Raw genomic sequence first — 21,835 nt, 5'->3', positions numbered from 1 at the left:
TGATGAAAATTACAGGCCTCTCTCATCTTTTTAAGTGGGAGACCTTGCACAATTGGTGGCTGACTAAATACTTTTTTTCCCCCACTGTATGTAGCCCTGGAAAACCCTTCACCTTATGTAGGGTTTTCAGTGGTTACATTCGCCCACATTTGGCTCCATGTCAACTACAATTGCTGTGTTTTAACGTTAAGAAAAGTAAATAATCATCACTTTCAAACCGGTTTTCAAAACCTATGCCGATGTGCCCATCATCTTTCATATCAGCGAGAAAGAATCTTTCAAATAAAAAATATTCACTTACTGTAGCAGTTTTGCACAGATCCACAAACTGTGTGTGCCTCCAGTTGACAAACTACACTTCCTCCCCAGTTACGCTTACACACAGGTGTTCAGAGCACGTTAGATAGCCAATGTCTTCCATAAACAATTGCTGTAACATGGAGATATGGCCTTGTGGGAACACTAACCCTACCCCTATAAAGATGTGTGTAGTAATTTAAGATTGTGTTTTTAGACAATTATTTCTTGCTAATATGAAAGATACGTACTGCAAGCAATGCTGATATGAAAGACACATTTCCAAAAACGTACCGCAAGCGATGCGTGTTAATGTTTAGAGCAAGCGTCGGAGCTCTTAACAAAACTACCCCGGTCAGACGATACTATTGTCAATAGGCGCTAAAGCAGTTAGCAACTATGAATGGGGTAGTGGCTTAGCCCTTGATCATGCCTCTCAGTTCCATTACATTACGCATAAGAGTCATTGGACGACGGCGTCTTCTGTAGGGGGGAGTTTTGTTAAGAGCCACGACGCTCGGTCTGAACATTCGCTTGCGGTACGGTTTTGGAAGCGTAAAACGAAAGGTTAAATTGATACACACTCTTATAGGGTTAGGGTTCCCACCCGGCCATATTTCCACGTTACAGCGCTTGTTTACTGAAAACAGACGGAAGACAGAGTGGACTACCTGTGCTAATTAGCTATCGGTGTCTCCGAACACCTGTGTGTAAACGGAAGACAGACGCCACAAACGTGTTTGTCACTGAAAAATACTGTCTGCTGCAACTGTGTTAAAACCAGTTAAAACAGTAAGTGTATATTTTGATGTGACATGAAAGTAGAGGGATTTATGTTTCTAGAACCATACTGCAATTGAGCCTCCCGAGTGCCGCAGCAATATAGGACTCAGAAGGCTCAATTGGGGTACGGTTCTAAAACATAAAGCCCTCTACTCCCATATCACATCAAAATTATTTCACAAATGCTAAATATACACTTACTGTACACTGTTTTAACCGCCACTACAACCTGGGGTTCGATCCCAGGCTGTGTCACAGCCGGCTGTGACCGGGAGCCCATAGGGCGGCGCACAGTTGGCCCAGCGCCGTCCGGGTTAGGGGGAGGGTTTGGCCGGGGGCTTTCCTTAGCTCATCGCGCTCTAGCGACTCCTTGGGCCGGACACCTGCAAGCTGACTTCGGTCGTCAGTCGAACAGTGTTTCCTCCGATACATTGGTGCGGCTGGCTTCTGGGTTAAGCAAGCAGTGTGAGTAGGAAATTCACATTTAGATGGAGTATTTGGCTGTTTTTGCTTCCAGGGCTAATTTGCCCTTTAAACAGAACATGTAAATCAGGGACCATCAACTAGATTAAGCTGCTGGCTGATTTTTTCTTTAGCTGTTGGTCAGGGGGCCAGAACATAACCGCGGCAGGTAGACTAGCGGTTAAGAGCGTTGGACCAGTAACCAAAAGGTCGCTGGTTCTAATCCCCGAGCCAGCAAGGTGGAAAAATCTGCCGTTCCGCCCTTGAGCAAGGCAGTTAACCCTCAACAACAAAAAATTCCCTGGGTGCCGATGAAGTGGACACCTGATTCAAAGGGATTGGGTTAAATGAGGAAGACATTTCGGTTGAATGCATTCAGTTGTGCAACTGACTAAGCATCTCCTTTCCCTTTAATTACAAATAATTTGTAGACTGCAAATTGAGCGCAAGAAGCCCAAACATATAACATTTGACTAAAACATAATCATTTCAAAACGTGCTTACATTTGTATACAATCACATATATCTCTCTATTATGCATGGTAATGCTTTGGAACAGATTTCCAAGATTACAAATCACTTGGTGCTGATTTGCTGGTGTTTTTACAGTCTTTTATGACCCAAAAAAATACACATTTTTCTTTTTTTTGCTCAGAAAACTTGGGGGTCCAAATAAAATCACCCAAGGGCTAGATTCGGCCTGCCAGTTGAGGAACCCTGACATAAGGTCCTTGGCCTACGCCCTACAGTGTAATGTTAGGCTCCTTTAGTCCAATATTAGGCTAGTAATGACTATGCTGTACACAATGGAAAGCATTGCCACATTCGGGACTAAGATTGGTGGCACTTGTCATTTTAAAGCTGCAATATGTAACTTTTGGGCTACCCAACCAAATTCACATATAAAAAGATCTGTCATTCTCATTGAAAGCAAGACTAAGAAGCGGTAAATCTGTTCTATTTCTATGCTTACCGTGCTTAATTTTAGTTTGTGAGTCTTTTACTTTCGGTTTTGTATGCCAGCTTCAAACAGCTGAAAATACAATATTTTTGGTTATGGAAAATATATTTCACAGCGGTTTAGATGGTAAAATGATTCTCTACACTATACTTGCTTGTTTTGTCACAAACTGTCACATAAACTGAAATTAGAAGAACTATTTGAATTTTAGCAACCAGGAAATGGCGGAGAGATTTCGGTATAGTGCAACTTTAAAAAGGTGCACATGATTGGTTTTTACTTAGAATTTGAACTTACCTTTCCATAAGGTGTGTCAACATATTTCTCGGTCCTTCCCTCCAATATGTCTGGGTCATCAAGGCCAGAGCCTCCAATGATTCCAATCTAACAAGAATATACATGTCATTACTCACACACTTCACTATGGCCTGTCACATAAACTAATAGCTAGGTGCATTGGAGTGGAGTAATGTCAATGAGCATTCTACAGTAGCTAGCTATGGTGAAATACGTGGTAACGTTACAGTTTGACTGCAAGCGGATGCCTACTAGCATGATGTTAGCTAGCTGCTAGTGCACTGACTAGTTCTGCAAGCTGTAAAGTTTATACTTGAGATATTTGAGTTTGACTGTCCATGTAGATTTAGTTAGCTAGCGAACTAGCTTTCTCCTCGGTAGCTAATTGCTAGCCAGCTAGCATAATGTGACACGTGGATCCCTGTAGAATTGTAACGTTCTAGCTAGTGCATAATGCATTGGTCAGTTTGTCACGAGAAGTCAAACATTTTAACAAGAGAACGTTATTACCTTAATTTGCATGCTTGCTGCCATAGCCTCTCCTCTGATAAAAAAATATATATCTGAGATTAGCTAGCTAACGTTACTGTATCTTGCAAACTGCTGCCTTCACTTCCTACTATGTCATACGATGACTTGTACTGTATGTGTACTAAAGTGCACCGTTAGTCTCGTATCAGAACAATCCTCTCACTCAAACAATGTGGGGAACTTTTTAGAGGCTAATTTGATATGGATTGTAGATTCATTACATTCAATTCATAAAACAAACTTTATTTGTCCCATTGGGGCAATTAGTAGGTTAACGTCAATTATTTATATAAACACTAGATGACTGATAGGGGGCGCTGTGTTGAAACCATGCCTCCATCTTGGCACTCCCCCACGGTTGTAAAACATATTTTGGAGGCTATAGAAATGCGCCAGGGGAACAGTGGGTTAACTATTAATGTCTACATTCGTTTTTCCCACGTTTTTTCTATTACAGACACCTTAATGCATACTTTTTAATTATATTATCATAAGTTAAACATAAAAATAAGTTAAACATAAAAATAAAACATGACAAAATATATAAAAACATTAGATTGCTAATGTTACTGTCTCCACTACAACAACAAACGTATTAAATACATGTAATTTTGTCCTTGAAACATTTAATTGAAACACTGTAGAATGCCATTCATTCCTATGGAGGACTGCTCCTACTGGGGAGTGCCAATATGGCCGACTGGTGGCTTCAAAGCCTCTCAATGGCCAATACATAACATTAGCAATCCAGGGTCTATATACAGTGGGGAGAACAAGTATTTGATACACTGCCGATTTTGCAGGTTTTCCTACTTACAAAGCATGTAGAGGTCTGTCATTTTTATCATAGGTACACTTCAACTGTGCGAGACGGAATCTAAAACAAAAATCCAGAAAATCACATTGTATGATTTTTAAGTAATTAATTTGCATTTTATTGCATGACATAAGTATTTGATCACCTGCTGCTCGATCATCCTACTTTTCCAAATTAATCGAGGAAAATAAGAACAATCCAAAATTTCTTTTTGATACTGTTGCAAAGCTAACTAAAAAGCAGCATTCCCCAAGAGAGGATGGTTTTCACTTCAGCAGTGATAAATTCATGAACTTCTTTGAGGAAAAGATCATGACCATTAGAAAGCAAATTACGGACTCCTCTTTGAATCTGCGTATTCCTCCAGGGCTTAGCTGTCCTGGATCTGCACAGCTCTGCGAGGGCCTGGGATCGGGAGAGACACTTAAGTGTTTTAGTACTATATCTCTTGACACAATGATGAAAATAATCATGGCCTCTAAACCTTCAAGCTGCATACTGGATCCTATTCCTACTAAACTGCTGAAGGAGCTGCTTCCCGTGCTTGGCCCTCCTATGTTGAACATAATAAACAGCTCTCTATCCACCGGATGTGTACCAAACTCACTAAAAGTGGCAGTGATAAAGCCTCTCTTGAAAAAGCCAAACCTTGACCCGGAAAATATAAAAAACTATCGGCCTATATCGAATCTTCCATTCCTCTCAAAAATTTTAGAAAAAGCTGTTGCGCAGCAACTCACTGCCTTTCTGAAGACAAACAATGTATACGAAATGCTTCAGTCTGGTTTTAGACCCCATCATAGCACTGAGACTGCACTTGTGAAGGTGGTAAATGACCTTTTAATGGCGTCAGACCGAGGCTCTGCATCTGTCCTCGTGCTACTAGACCTTAGTGCTGCCTTTGACACCATCGATCACCACATTCTTTTGGAGAGACTGGAAACCCAAATTGGTCTACACGGACAAGTTAGATCCTACCTGTCGGAAAGATATCAGTTTGTCTCTGTGAATGGTCTGTCCTCCGACAAATCAACTGTACATTTCGGTGTTCCTCAAGGTTCCGTTTTAGGACCACTATTGTTTTCACTATATATTTTACCTCTTGGGGATGTTATTCGAAAACATAATGTTAACTTTCACTGCTATGCGGATGACACACAGCTGTACATTTCAATGAAGCATGGTGAAGCCCCAAAATTGCCCTCGCTAGAAGCCTGTGTTTCAGACATAAGGAAGTGGATGGCTGAAAACTTTTTACTTTTAAACTCGGACAAAACAGAGATGCTTGTACTAGGTCCCAAGAAACAAAGAGATCTTCTGTTAAATCTGACAATTCATCTTGATGGTTGTAAAGTCGTCTCAAATAAAACTGTGAAGGACCTAGGCGTTACTCTTGACCCTGATCTCTCTTTTGACGAACATATCAAGACTGTTTCAAGGACAGCTTTTTTCCATCTACGTAACATTGCAAAAATCAGAAATTTTCTGTCCAAAAATGATGCAGAAAAATTAATCCATGCATTTGTTACTTCTAGATTAGACTACTGCAATGCTCTATTTTCCGGCTACCCGGATAAAGCACTAAATAAACTTCAGTTAGTGCTAAATACGGCTGCTAGAATCCTGACTAGAACCAAGAAATTTGATCATATTACTCCAGTGCTAGCTTCCCTACACTGGCTTCCTGTTAAGGCAAGGGCTGATTTCAAGGTTTTACTGTTAACCTATAAAGCGTTACATGGGCTTGCTCCTACCTATCTTTCCGAGTTGGTCCTGCCGTACATACCAATACGTACGCTACGGTCACAAGACGCAGGCCTCCTAATTGTCCCTAGAATTTCTAAGCAAACAGCGGGAGGCAGGGCTTTCTCCTATAGATCTCCATTTTTATGGAACAGTCTGCCTACCCATGTGAGAGACGCAGACTCGGTCTCAACCTTTAAGTCTTTACTGAAGACTTATCTCTTCAGTAGGTCATATGATTGAGTGTAGTCTGGCCCAGGAGTGTGAAGGTGAACGGAAAGGCTGGAGCAACGAACAGCCCTTGCTGTCTCTGCCGGGCCGGTTCCCCTCTCCACTGGGGTTCTCTGCCTCTAACCCTGTTGCAGGGGCTGAGTCACTGGCTTGCTGGTGCTCTTTCATGCCGTCCCTGGGAGGGGTGCGTCACTTGAGTGGGTTGAGTTACTGACGTGATCTTCCTGTCTGGGTTGGCGCCCCCCCTTGGTTTGTGCTGTGGTGGAGACCTCTGTGGGCTATACTCGGCCTTGTCTCAGGATTGTAAGTTGGTGGTTGGGGATATCCCTCTAGTGGTGCGGGGGCTGTGCTTTGGCGGAGTGGGTGGGGTTATATCCTTCCTGTTTGGCCCTGTCCGGGGGTTTCTTCGGATGGGGCCACAGTGTCTCCGGACCGCTCCTGTCTCAGCCTCCAGTATTTATGCTGCAGTAGTTTATGTGTCGGGGGCTGGGGTTAGTTGGTTATACCTGGAGTACTTCTCCTGTCTTATCCAGTGTCCTGTGTGAATTTAAGTATGCTCTCTCTAATTCTCTCGTTCTCTCTTTCTCTCTGAGAACCTGAGCCCTAGGACCATACGTCAGGACTACCGGGCATGATGACACCTTGCTGTCCCCAGTCCGCCTGGCCTTGCTGCTATTCCAGTTTCAACTGTTCTGCCTGCGGCTACGAAACCCCTACCTGTCCCAGACCTGCTGTTTTCAACTCTAAATGATCGGCTATGAAAAGCCAACTGAGAGACCTGAGCCCTAGGACCATACGTCGGGACTACCGGCCGTGGTGACTCCTTGCTGTCCCCAGTCCGCCTGGCCTTGCTGCTATTCCAGTTTAAACTGTTCTGCCTGCGGTTATGGAACCCCTACCTGTCCCAGACCTGCTGTTTTAAACTCCTAATGATCGGCTATGAAAAGCCAACTGAGATTTATTCCTGATTATTATTTGACCATGCTTGTCACTTATGAACATTTTTGAACATCTTGGCATGGTTCTGTTATAACCTCCACCCGGCACAGCCAGAAGAGGACTGGCCACCCCTCATAGCCTGGTTCCTCTCTAGGTTTCTTCCTAGGTTTTGCCTTTCTAGGGAGTTTTTCCTAGCCACCGTGCTTCTACACCTGCATTACTAGCTGTTTGGGGTTTTAGGCTGGGTTTCTGTACAGCACTTCGAGATATTAGCTGATGTAAGAAGGGCTATATAAAATAAAATTGATTGATTGATTGATCACCTACCAACCAGTAAGAATTCCGGCTCTCACAGACCTGTTAGTTTTTTCTTTAAGAAGCCCTCCTGTTCTCCACTCATTACCTGTATTAACTGCACCTGTTTGAACTCGTTACCTGTATAAAAGACACCTGTCCACACACTCAATCAAACAGACTCCAACCTCTCCACAATGGCCAAGACCAGAGAGCTGTGTAAGGACATCAGGGATAAAATTGTAGACCTGCACAAGGCTGGGGGTGGGCTACAGGACAATAGGCAAGCAGTTTGGTGAGAAGGCAACAACTGTTGGCGCAATTATTAGAAAATTGAAGAAGTTCAAGATGACGGTCAATCACCCTCGGTCTGGGGCTCCATGCAAGATCTCACCTCGTGGGGCATCAATGATCATGAGGAAGGTGAGGGATCAGCCCAGAACTACACGGCAGGACCTGGTCAATGACCTGATGAGAGCTGGGACCACAGTCTCAAAGAAAACCATTAGTAACACACTACGCCGTCATGGATTAAAATCCTGCAGCGCACGCAAGGTCCCCCTGCTCAAGCCAGCGCATGTCCAGACCCGTCTGAAGTTTGCCAATGACCATCTGGATGATCCAGAGGAGGAATGGGAGAAGGTCATGTGGTCTGATAAGACAAAAATTGAGCTTTTTTGGTCTAAACTCCACTTGCCGTGTTTGGAGGAAGAAGAAGGATGAGTACAACCCCAAGAACACCATCCCAACCGTGAAGCTTGGAGGTGGAAACATCATTCTTTGGGGATGCTTTTCTGCAAAGGGGACAGGACGACTGCACCGTATTGAGGGGAGGATGGATGGGGCCATGTATCGCGAGATCTTGGGCATTGAAGATGGGTCGTGGCTGGGTCTTCCAGCATGACAACGACCCGAAACACACAGCCAGGGCAACTAAGGAGTGGCTCCGTAAGAAGCATCTCAAGGTCCTGGAGTGGCCTAGCCAGTCTCCAGACCTGAACCCAATAGAAAATCTTTGGAGGGAGCTGAAAGTCCGTATTGCCCAGCGACAGCCCCGAAACCTGAAGGATCTGGAGAAGGTCTGTATGGAGGAGTGGGCCAAAATCCCTGCTGCAGTGTGTGCAAACCTGGTCAAGACCTTCAGGAAACGTATGATCTCTGTAATTGCAAACAAAGGTTTCTGTACCAAATATTAAGTTCTGCTTTTCTGATGTATCAAATACTTATGTCATGCCATAAAATGCAAATTAATTACTTAAAAATCATACAATGTGATTTTCTGGATTTTTGTTTTAGATTCAGTCTCTCACAGTTGAAGTGTATCTATGATAAAAATGACAGACCTCTACATGCTTTGTAAGTAGGAAAACCTACAAAATTGGCAGTGTATCAAATACTTGTTCTCCCCACTGTACATAATTGGTTAACACTCACAAGGCAGCTGGGATAGACTGAATACCAGGGCGCATTTACAGAGCATGCTCAGACCAGCTGGCATGTTTCAAGCGGACCACCATTGTCCCTGTTCCTGAGAACTCAAAAGCAGCCTGCCTAAACAACTATCGTCCCATAGCACTCACATCTGTAAACATGAACTGCTTTGAAAGGCTGGTAATGGTGCACATCAACACCATCATCTCAGACACCCTGGACCCACTCCAATTCGCATACCGCCCCAACAGATCCACAGATGACACAATCTCTATTGCACTCCATACCGCTCTCTCCCACCTGGACAAGAGGAATACCTATGTGAGTGCTGTTCATTCACTACAGCTCAACATTCAACACCATAGTCCCCTCTAACTGGGAGGGGGGCAAGAGGTCGCTGGTTTGGGTCCCCAGTTCGACTTGGTGGGGGATCTGCTGGAGGACTGAATGTAATGTAAATGTTGAGCGGCTTCACTGCAGGTAGATTGTATGTTTTAAATTACAACCCATCTGCCACGCTGACCCTCAACACGGGGCCCCTCAGGGGTGTCTGCTTAATCCCCTCCTGTACACCCTGTTCACCCACAACGGTGAGGCCACGCACAACTCAAACAACATCATCAAGTTAGCTGACGACACTACCGTGAAGTGTAGTACCAGGACAGCAACCTCTCCCTCAACATCAGCAAGACAAAGCACCTGATCCTGGATTACAGGAAACGGAGGGGGAAAAAGCTATATTTTTAGCTACTTTATTAACGGGGTCGTGAAGGTGTCTGTCTGTGAGTTATGAGGGGAGAACGAGATAGCAACCAAATCAACTCAAGCTGGTAGACTAATTTATTGCTAGTAATTTATCATCTCATCTGATTACATAGTACCGGTCTTTTTATTGATATTTAACCTTTATTTAACTAGGCAAGTCAGTTAAGAACAAATTCTTATTTACAATGATGGCCTACCAAAAGACAAAAAGGCCTCCCTCGGGATGGGAGCTGGGATTAAAAATAAAAATATATGACAAAACACACATCCCGACAAGAGAGACACCACAACACTACATAAAGAGAGACATAAGACAACAACATAGCATGGCAGCAACACATGACAACACAGCATGGTAGCAACACAACATGGTAGAAGCACAAAACATTGTACAAACATTATTGGGCAGACAACAGCACAAAGGCAAGAAGGTAGAGACAACAATACATCACGCGAAGCAGCCACAACTGTCAGTATGACTGTCCATGATTGAGTCTTTGAATGAAGAGATGGAGACACTCTTGACTTCATCAAACAAGGAGAAGCTAGTTAAACTCAGCTAGGTAACGTTAGCTAGGCTAATTGAGTCTACATAACTTTATCTGTTCGCGTTCTCCCCTTCCATTTAGATGATTAAGTAGCAGCCTACCTGTTGGCTCTTGGTGTTGTAGCCGGTCCTCATCATTTAACTTTTATACTAAAAAAATATTTTTTAAAACGCAACATGCAACAATTTCAAAGATTTTACTGAGTTACAGTTCATATAAGGAAATCAGTCAATTGAAATAAATTCATTAGGCCCTAATCTATGGATTTCACATGACTGGAAATACATGTCTGGTGAGTATGTAGGCCATGGAAGAACTGGGACATTTTCAGCTTCGAGGAATTGTGTACAGATCCTTGCGCAAATGGGCTGTGCATTATTATGCTGAAACATGAGATGATGACTGCGGGTGAATGGCACGACAATGGGCCTCAGGTTCTCGTCACGGTATCTCTGTGCATTCAAATTGCCATCGATAAAATGCAAATTGTGTTCGTTTTCTGTAGTTTATGGCTGCCCATAGCATAACCCCACCGCCACATTGGGGCACTCTGTCCACAACGTTGACATCAGCAACCCGCTCGCCCATTAACGCCATACACGTGGTCTGCGGTTGTGAGGCCGGTTGGACCTACTGCCAAATTCTCTAAAATGATGTTGGAGGCGGCTTATGGCAGAGAAATGAACATTGAATTCGCTGGCAACAGCTCTGGTGTACATTCCTGCAGTCAGCATACAAATTTCACACTCCCTCAAAACTTCAGACATCTGTGGCATTGTGTTGTGTGACAAAACTGCACATTTTAGAGTGGCCTTTGTTAACATATAGACTAATATGCTATAAATTGTGTTCTTACACTGGTACAGTTATGCCCTATGAGAGATGTACAACTGCGCATGTGCGAAAATAAACAAAGGGCATTTTTTCCCGCGTTCTGGTTGAAACACCAACGATGAACATGTGTGTTTATTCCTCCGTTAAGTAAGCCGGTATTCCTGTCCTGAAGATGACCGCACCAACAGGTTATGGGCCCAGGAGGGAACATGGAAGCCGATGGAATAGATTATGTTTCGACGGAGATGAAAAAAACTACGAGTTATGGGAGACGAAGTTTTTGGGACACTTGCGTTTGCTAGGGCTAAAGGCCACCATATTGAGCGTGGATGAAGATGAAGAAGACGGAGAGAAAAATGAAGAAGCCTACGCCCGAATTGATACAGGTTTTGGATGATAAAAGTCTTTCCCTGATAATGAGAGAAGCAGCAGATGATGGGAGAAAAGCGTTGAAGATATTGAGGGAACATTATGCAGGTAAAGGGAAGCCACGTGTGATTAGCCTCTACACTGAGCTAACTTCTCTTCAGAAAGCCAGTGACGAAAGTGTTACGGATTATATCATTCGTGCTGAGACGGCTATTACAGCACTGAGGAATGCTGAAGAGACTTTAAGTGACGGGCTGTTGATTGCAATGATTCTGAAAGGTTTGCCCGAATCATTTAAGCCGTTTGCCATCCACATAACGCAGAGTGACGAGCCAACAACTTATGGCAAGTTCAAAACCAAGTTGAGGAGCTATGAAAGCACCGAGAAGTTTAGCGCCATTTCCACTGACGACAACGTGATGAAGGCAAGTAACAATAAAGTTAGCTGGCCAAGAGGAAGAGATAAAGGGACCGAGATAACCTGCTTCAACTGTGGCCAGAAAGGGCACAAGGCCGGGGAATGTACTGTTACTGGAGAGCACAGAGAACGGAGACAGTGGTGTAGTTTTTGCAAGCGCTCCACTCATACTGACGCAAATTGCAGACCGAAAAGGAAGAGACAATGTGAAACAAGCAACAGATGCTGAAGGCCACACATTTGCATTCAAAATAAGTGACTGTCAGCTTCGTGGACTGAAACATAAAGGGCTGATGGTTGATACGGGAGCAACGTCACATATAGTCACGGACATCGGGAAGTTTAAGGAGTTTGACGAGACTTTCAAACCGGAAAAACATTCCGTGGAGCTGGCTGATGGAACAAGAACGAATGGTGTCGCGGAGAGGAGAGGTGCAGCGGAGGTTTACCTGAGAGACAACACGGGTCGTCGGGTGAAAACAACGCTGACGAAGGCGCTGTCGTGCCGTCGTTTTCCACAGGACATTTTCTCTGTTAAAGCAGCGACAGCCAACGGAGCTTCAGTCAACTTTCGACAGGGGTGTAACAAGCTCATCCACAAGAACGGTACCACTTTTGACATCGAGGAGTACGATAGACTTTACTATCTTAACACTGTAAGTGATGAAAATGATGATGGATGTCATGGGTGCTATGATATTCACACATGGCACAAAATTCTTGGCCACTGTAATTTTGAGGATGTGTCAAAGTTAGAAAATGTGACAGAGGGAATGAAAATCACAGGTAAGATTGACAAATCTACCCTCAACTGTGAAATCTGCACACAGGGAAAATTTGTTCAAAGCAGAAACAGAGAGCCTGATGAAAAGGCAAAAGCAGCTCTTGAGCTTGTGCACACTGATTTGGCTGGCCCTATTGAGCCAGAGGCGAAAGATGGGTTCAGATATACTCTAGCATTTACGGATGATTATTCAGGGGCAGTTTTTGTGTATTTCCTAAAAGCAAAAAGTGATACTGTAAAAGCTACTGAGAAGTTTATTGCTGATGTGGCCCCTTATGGAAAAATAAAGTGTGTCAGGTCAGATAATGGCACAGAGTACACAGCCAAAGAGTTCCAGTCACTACTCAGTAAGAATGCCATAAGACATGAAACTTCAGCCCCTTACTCACCCCATCAAAATGGGACCGCTGAGAGAAATTGGAGAACACTGTTTGAAATGGCAAGATGCATGCTACTTGAGAGCAACCTACCAAAGAAATTGTGGACATATGCTGTAATGACTGCTGCAGTAATTCGCAATAGGTGTTACAATAAGCGTGTAGGACAGACTCCACACTACATGTTTACTGGGAGAAAGCCTGATCTTTCAAAGATGAAAGAATTTGGATCTGTTTGCTATGCATACAGACAGAACAAGAAAAAGTTGGACTCAAGATGTGAAAAGGGTATTTTTGTCGGGTATGATAAAAATAGTCCAGCATACCTAGTCTACTACCCAGACACTGGAAAAGTTCTTAAAAACAGATTAGTCAAGTTCGTTACAAAGGTGTAGTCGAACGCCAAACTCAGACAGATTTGGAAATGAGTGATGATCTTCGTGGGGAGAGATTTCAATCCCCCATGCCAAAAGCCAAGATGGCAGATCAAAATTCCGAAGAGACACAAGATGTGCAAATCGAGACTTCAGATAGTCAGAGTCCACGCTATCCAGACAGAGAGAGGAAGAAGCCACAGTACTTAAAAGACTATGAGTGTAAAGTGAAGTGTGATGACCAGATACCACCTAGTGTTGACTACTGCTACAGAGTAATGTGCAATGCACCACAAACCTTCAAAGAAGCAATGATTTCACCAAAATCAGAGATTTGGGCTACTGCTATGAAGGAGGAGATGGATTCCCTTAGGGAAAATGATACATTCACATTGACCACACTGCCAGAGGGTTTTGAAGTCAGGTCAGATACAGGTGAGCAACTAGTCTGCAAACTGAACAAGTCACTGTACGGCCTGAAACAGTCAGGAAAGAACTGGAACAAAATGTTGCATGATCACCTTAGTGAAAATGGTTTTACACAGAACCCAGCTGATCACTGTGTTTACAACAAACAAACTGCAACAGAAAGGATCATTTTGATAATTTGGGTCGATGATCTAATTATCGCTGCTAGTGATAGTGACTCACTCACAAGTGTAAAAGAAATGTTAAGTGAAAAATTTAAGATGAAAGATCTTGGGAGGCTTAGACATTTCCTAGGCATTGATTTTACACAAAGTGAAGGGAAAATAAAGATGAGCCAAACAAGGTACATAACCAAGATACTGGAAAGGTTTGGTATGTCAGACTGTAAAACAAGGTCAACACCATGTGAACAAAAAACAAACTTTGATGGTGATGGTGAACCTATTGATTCAAAAAGGTATCGTGAAGTGATAGGCAGCTTGATATATGTTATGACATGTACAAGACCGGATATCAGCTGGATTGTCAGCAAGCTGTCACAATACCTATCAGAACCAAAAGAGCAACACTGGATAACAGCTAAACATGTGTTGAGGTACTTGAAGGGGACAATGAATCAGGAGTTGTGTTACAAAAAGGGGGTGGAAAAACTCAACCTCGTAGCATATAGTGATGCTGATTGGGCAGCAGATCAAAGTGACAGACGAAGCATAACAGGGTATTGTTTTAGTTTAACTAAATGTGGACCTGTTATTTCATGGAGGTCTAAGAAGCAGCCAACAGTAGCTTTATCTACATGTGAAGCAGAGTACATGGCACTGGCTGCTACTACACAAGAAAGTTTGTACCTTGTACAGTTATTGGGCCAGATGGATAGTGAGTGCCAATATGCACCAGTAACAATCTTTGAAGATAACCAAGGTGCAATTGCTCTGTCAAAGAACCCAGTATGTCGTCAGAGATGTAAACATGTTGACATCAGATATTATTTCATTCGATCTGCGCTCAGTGATGGCAAAATAAGTATTGAATATTGTCCAACGGCAGACATGGTTGCAGATGTTTTGACTAAACCTGTAACGAAGTTCAAAAATGAAAAATTCTTGGGTTATATGTTTGGAATGTAAACTGACATTTGTGAGATGTATAACTGTAAGCTAAATGTGTTGATAGTTAGGTTGAATACGACTTGTACAGTATAAGAGCAAGTGGGGGTGTTAACATATAGACTAATATGCTATAAATTGTGTTCTTACACTGGTACAGTTATGCCCTATGAGAGATGTACAACTGCGCATGTGCGAAAATAAACAAAGGGCATTTTTTCCCGCGTTCTGGTTGAAACACCAACGATGAACATGTGTGTTTATTCCTCCGTTAAGTAAGCCGGTATTCCTGTCCTGAAGATGACCGCACCAACAGCCTTTTACACTTGTGTAATGATCATGCTGTTTAATCACACCTGTCAGGTGGATGGATTATTTTGGCAAAGGAGAAATGCTCACTAACAGGAATGTAAACAAATTTGTGCACAAAATCTGAGAGAAATAAGCTTTTTGTGCAGTATGGAACATTTCTGGGATCTTTTATTTCAGCTCATGAAATATGGGACTAACACTTTGCATGTTTCATTTATATTTTTGTATTATTATTATAATTCCACAAGGAAGCTCTAGTTCCGGTGTGGCGAGATATCTCGATCCGTTGGAATACGGCGATTCAAGCGCTTATTTCAAAGAGCGCTCCGTAAACCATGCCCCAGTGGGCAGAGCCATGCATGTTGCACTGGGACATGTTTTAATACAGAAAAAGCCTCATTTTACAATGGGTCCTCCGCGGTTCTGTGTAGCCTAGTTATGCTAATATTTTTGAGACCAGTATATTTAAGTTCATTTCGTCTTTGACTTAATAAGTAAAAGTATATTTGAGTAGTAAACAGGGAAACAACGAGTCCTAAACAGTTCGCAATGTAAATACCAGAGGGGGGCATCGTTTACTACCTAAATTATCGGGATCATCTGGTTACCACCAGTGTTTGGAATAAATTGAGCTCCTTGACAAAACAGACCATGGGACGCCTTTTCACACAGAGATTACTTTTGCAAAGGTCCGCGGTGGGTCTGTGTAAATTATGCGGTTGTATTGGAGACAGGTTTATAGCAGCGACAGTCTATTCATTTACTGTTACAGTATTTCTAAGTAGCAGCCAGGAAAACTAATTGTTCTCACTTTATGATAGAACAGTCAGATTTTTCTGCCTGACTGTGGCGTTCTTTAACTGAATTATTATGATTTTATTATGATTTTGCTCAAATAGAACATTCCGTTTTCTGCCTGAGTGTGGCGATGTTTACCGCAATTTTCCGGATTATCTTGTTACCTGAACAAAACCACTTATTTTACTCAACTAGAGATTGAAATAAATGGTGTTTCTTTTAAAAGATGGGCCTGGCTGACATAAAAAATAAATTAAGGGAAAGGGGATCCACAGACACAGGCTGATTATCTTTCTGCACATCTCTTTATTTACAATGCTGGCTGTCATGGTTAACACAAACGCAGGACATTGAATGCTACCTGAATTGACTCAGAAAAGTAACATAAGTAGTCCTACAGTATCACAGCGAGGTCAAACAAGTGTGTGTGTGTTAGTCAGATTATCCAGTGTCCACAGCAACACCATTGATTATTCTCTACCCCCAGTGCATGTGATGTGTAGTATGGTTTTAGCCATGCTCTCACTAACCCTCATATCTTCTCTTTCTCCCTTTACGGAGGCTCTTGGACCACAACTGAGGACACCCTGGCCTGATTCCTAGACATGCCTGGCCCAATCCCACCTGGTCCCCTTCTACCTGCTTGTTGCTGCCTCCACTGGTTCTTTCTCCCCCTCAAGTCACTGATCCCACTCCGCACACACCCAGAAACCTGGATTCCATTATTTACCATGTGTCTTTATGAAAAGCCATCGGACCGTAGGGTCTTGAAGTGTTACTACTTTCTCTATAGTCATTGTGGATATCGTCTGAGCTTGTCAGTTATCAGTTCTTCCATACCAAGGCTAGATGAGGCTGAATGGCAACACCACCACACACAACCGTAACGTAACTAATTAATCTCATTGGTACATCCAATTTGTAAGTCGCTCTGGATAAGAGCGTCTGCTAAATGATGTAAATGTACATGACTGTTCAGTCTGTTGAATATTCCATCTATGAAAATATGGATTTCTTGGCTGAATTAAGGTTTTACTAAAACTTTAAAACGGGACACACATACACAATAAAGGAAGTTTATCAAATAAAGTAATTGACAGGAAAAGTCATTCACTACATTAATTATAGTCACAGCCTCTCCTCTACATTTGCTTAACTGGAGGAATGGGCTGAAGAAACGGTTTACAATAAGCAGTTTGGGGTTCAACAGGCGGAATGCATCCCAAAGGGTGGCATATTCTCTAACTTTACCATGTATAATGCTCTACTTTTGACCAGAGCCTTGGTCAGATGGTCAAATGGCTTTTCATAAAGACACATGGTAAGTAATGGAATCCAGGTTTCTGGGTGTGTGCGGAGTGGGATCAGTGACTTGAGGGGGAAAAGAACCAGTGGAGGCAGCACTGGTGGTAAAGCACAGATGATCCCAATAATATAGGTAGTAAACGATGCCACCCCCCTCTGGTATGTTCTATTGCGAACTGTCTGGGACGCGTTGTTGTTTCCCTGTTTACTACTCAAATATATTTTACCTATTAAGTCAAAGACTAAATTCGCTGCAATACACTGGTCTCAAATATAATAGCATAGCTACGCTACACAGAACCACGATGGACCCATGGTAAAATTAGAGGCTTTTATCTGTATTAAAACGTGTCCCAGTGCAACGTGCCTAGGTCTGCCCACTGGGGCGTGGCTTTGAAATAAGCGCTGGTGTCACCATATTCCAACGGATCGAGATATCTCACCGCACCAGTTTGAAGACAACAAGCTAATACATGCACCACTATCGTGAAAACAAATAGCAGCAGCAGGGTTTTTCCTGCATAGAAAAGTATTGGGTGGGAGGCCTAAGTGTTTTTTCGGGCCGCCTATGTCCAAACAGTAAAAAAAAAAGAAAAAGATATCTATCTATCATACATCTACCGGTGCCCAGCCCACATGGGCTTACAAGACACTACAGAACAAAGTAACATTTTACAAATTATACGCATGCAATAACCATGGCCAGTACAGCTACCATCTAGCCACACTACACAAACAGTTCATTTCTCCTTCTCCTCCAGGCATTGTGAACAAACTGAGCAATCTCAAACACGCCCTGTCTGAAACAGAATTCAAGCCTCTGCTTGTCCCCTAACCAGAATACTTCAGGGTTATCGTCACCATTTTGACAAAAAACAACATGTCTCAGATCGACATACAGAGGGCAATTTCGTTTTCCCCAAGATCACACAGTAGACACATTGTCTCCTCGTCAGGCACTGTTAAATCTACCCGTCTCTATAGCCAGAGCAAGGGTGCCGGATCTGAGTTGTGCACAAACTGATCTTTGACTTTTCCTTAGGTTCAGCCGGGCGTAATGGTTTAGGGGTGTAGTTCTCTTTGATAAAAGTGTACGTTCTAAGTTTAGGTTTACACCAAACATTAACTGCCCATTTTTCCAAGCTTGTCCTTGATTTGGTTAACACCACATGGTTTCACAAAAAATAGATAACAATTTTCTAGCCCAAGGATAGTTATGAGTAAGGTCCCAGTCTAACACTTTTTTGTGATTCTGTGTTCTGGCATATTTATCAGTCTGTTCCATAGACGTACCATATCCCCTTTTTGCTGAACGACACATGGTTCCCAACCCGTATCTCCACAGACTGCCAGGTTTGGAGTCAGTTTGTGCACTCCAAGAAAGCAGATGGCTCTGTTTTGAACATTGTTACAATTAGTACACACCTTGGATCCCCATAACCCCAGCATCATAGTCCATCACTGGACACACACAACATGTATACAGCTGAGAATAAGCACAGTAACCAAGATCCTTACATACCTTCATTTTGTTTAACACTGACCCCAAGGCTCGATCTGCAGAATCTGCCAGAGATCTAATGCCCTCTTCAACGGTCATGTGTTCATCCAGAGTGAAACCAAGGTATTTATAGAGCCCAGTGTAGAATAATGTGATTGGACCAAAACAAAAGTTGTGTACACTTCTCTGCACGCCCTTCTTTCTGAAATGAACAATCTGGGTCTTCTCTGGATTTATCACTAGTGTCCATTTAGTACACCATAAATTAACAATATTCAACATATTCTGGAGGCAAGGACAACTATGACATCAGCATACAACAAGATGCCCAGGAATATAGCCACAGCTTCAACACCAAGTTTAGCATGTTTGATTTGTATGGCTAAATCATTAGCATATATTGCAAATAAAGTGGGAAAGAGCATGTCTCCCTGCTTTACACCTTAAGGGGTTGGAAACCAGCCAGTCCTGAGGTTACTGACCTGAATACTGGCAACTGGAGCCAGATAAAGAGCTTTGACAGCATCAAAGAATCATCCATCAATTCCTGTTTTAATTTGTCTAAAAGCAAGGAGGTCTCTATTCACCCAATCAAAAGCCTTCTGAAAATCAATAAAACAGGCAGAAGTTGGTTTTTTCTCTTGAATTCTAGACAGTATAGAACAGTAGAGGCTGCTGGGGGGAGGACAGCTCATAATAATGTATGGGACAGAGCTAATGGAATGGCATCAAACCCATGGAAACCATGTGTTTGATGTAATTGATACCTTTCCACTAATTCCGCTCCAGCCTTTATGAGCCCGTCCTCCCCAATTACGGTGCCACCCTTCCTCCTGTGGTATAGATATGGTCTATACATGCTCTGGCTTTCCTAAAGCTATGTTCATCAGCAAGCTGGCCAGATAGTTCTAGATAGTGAGAGAGCCTGTTATTTAGAATGCAGTGTTATAAAGTACTTACGTAAAAATACTTTAAAAGTACTAGTTAAGTAGTTTTTTGAGTATTTGTACTTTACTTTATTATTAATATTTGTTACAACTTTTACTTCACTACATTCCTAAAGAAAATAATGTACTACTCCATACATTTTCCCTGACAACCCAAAGTCGCCTTATTTACCATTATATTTTGAATGCTTAGCAGGACAGGAAAATGGTCAAATTCACCCACTTATCAAGAGAACTTCCCTGGTCATCCCTACTGCCTCTGATCTGGTGGATTCACAAAACATACATACAAAGAAATAAATGATGAAGTGCAACACTGGAGAGATGAGAGGTGCAACTCAATGTTAGGAAGGTGTCCTTAAGGTTTTGTACACTCAGTGTATATCATTAGGCCTATTTCCAAAAAATCGTGGATGTACCAATCCAGGATATCCCCTTTAATCAATATTTGGTATTTGCAGCACAATATGGACTGTAAACTATGACCGTTTATGGTAATAATAGTGCTTAATTTGTAAATCGGGAGGTGCCGGAACAAAAAGTGAGCGCTGGAGTGGGTTGTTCTGAGGTACCGGAACGCATGAAAAAAAAAAGAATCACCTTTATAATAAAGCATTGCATATCATCGCATTTGCTAGTGGCATAGAGCAGTAGAGTAGAGGCACTTACAGAAGTTGCACACATGGAGAACATTTTTAGTAGCCTAGGGTCCATTACCATTATGAATGCATTTCGTGCAATTCTACTTCATTTTACATGACTGGAGACTTTGGCAAAATCTTTTTTAATACCGCACAAATGATCGAAATGGCAGGTAACTTTGACACTGACAAACTGAGAATCTGTGATCAATAAAAACTACTTTGTGTTGAATCCATCAATAGCCTAGGCCTAGGTGTGTGGAGACATATTGTAGGCTACAATATGAGAAGGAAATTATAGTCCTTAAAATGCTTTCCAGTTTCACTGACTCACTCAATGATGCGCAGCTCACTTGCTAGTGATGGCCGACGCGCTCATGCCAAAATCCTATCTCTCTCTCTCTCTCTCTTTTGTAAAACAATATTTGGAACTTGATCAAATATTTTGGTAGCCTACAGCAGACATATTAGAGTCTTCTCTTTTCAGCAGGAGAAATTTGCTTTACAACCTGTGTTTTTCCTCGATTTTATTTTAAATATTGCGAAAGGCCTGTTTGGCTGCATGCTGTTTTTTCCACTGAAACATTGTCTGCGCGTTCCGGACTGTAGGGCTATTCCGTGTTATTGGGCTACAATCCACAGCTAGGCTATTTAAAAAAGAAGAAGAAGCTATTGATCCTCTGGGGCTAAATTATAGGCCTTCGCATTGTGTAGTAGGCTATTCTGAATTATTTAATTTATTTCTTAACAGTCATTCTACAACTTTGGCAAATGTATTTCAATTTATCAGGGGTGCTGCAGTTCCTTCAGAACCCTTCGCGCGGCTATGAAACAAATGATGAAGTGCAACGCTGGAGAGATGAGAGTTTAGGCACATGTCTATCAGAGCAGAGAGGGATCCTAGAAAGATAATCTCATTTTAGTTATGTGAGAGATACTGGCGCGCTTCTCACACAGCCACGACCACGCGTTGGTCTCAAATGTTGCAGGTTACAATGTTGCGCAAACCATAAACCCGGGCCAGCCCAAACCAAATCAACTCTTAGAATACATGACGTTTTTTTTGTGGGGGCAGGAGAATTAACGAAGAGGCAACTCGAATGAACTTTGATATATTCTGTGAAAAATAATTGTTCATGCCACGAGAGGTACCGGATCCGGCCAAATAGGTTCCGGAACAAAACAGTCAAAACGGAGAGGTGCCGGATCCTGTTCCGGCAGGATCCGGCTCAAATTAAGCACTGGGTAATGGCGATTGAATATTGCAGATTGTACCTTTAATCGTTTTTTGTCTTCTCTCCACCGGAGCGGACAGTGGAGACTAGCAGGTTTCATTCCGATGTGGATCAGTAGACACTTCCTGAGCAAGTGGAGTATAACCAAGCCATCTGCGTTGTTAGGGGTAGCCTTCCCGGGCAGCAGCCCTGAATGTTTTTGGTCCAGCCCCGAACCTTTTGATAGGTCGAATAATTGGGCGAAAATAAACCCTGCAAAGGTGTGCTTTAGGACCATGCGAACTAAGGATGTGGCATTACGCTTGC

The 21,835-nt window shown here is 42.6% G+C and overlaps 1 protein-coding gene across 1 annotated transcript in view; it reads right to left on the bottom strand.

The window, feature by feature from the left end:
• LOC123484426 (S-methyl-5'-thioadenosine phosphorylase-like) overlaps nucleotides 1-21,835 on the bottom strand; it is a 36,064-nt gene extending 14,229 nt beyond the window's left edge. The window contains exons 1-2 of the mRNA XM_045214775.1: nucleotides 21,570-21,835; nucleotides 2,801-2,887 (exon numbers count right to left, since the gene is read on the bottom strand). Coding sequence (XP_045070710.1) covers nucleotides 2,801-2,887; nucleotides 21,570-21,806 — 324 coding nt within the window. The 5' untranslated portion in view covers nucleotides 21,807-21,835. The remainder of the gene's footprint in view (nucleotides 1-2,800; nucleotides 2,888-21,569) is intronic.

This window comes from Coregonus clupeaformis, unplaced genomic scaffold, assembly GCF_020615455.1.
Source record: "Coregonus clupeaformis isolate EN_2021a unplaced genomic scaffold, ASM2061545v1 scaf0311, whole genome shotgun sequence".
NCBI lineage: Eukaryota > Metazoa > Chordata > Actinopteri > Salmoniformes > Salmonidae > Coregonus > Coregonus clupeaformis.
This window is presented reverse-complemented; position numbering and strand designations above follow the sequence as displayed.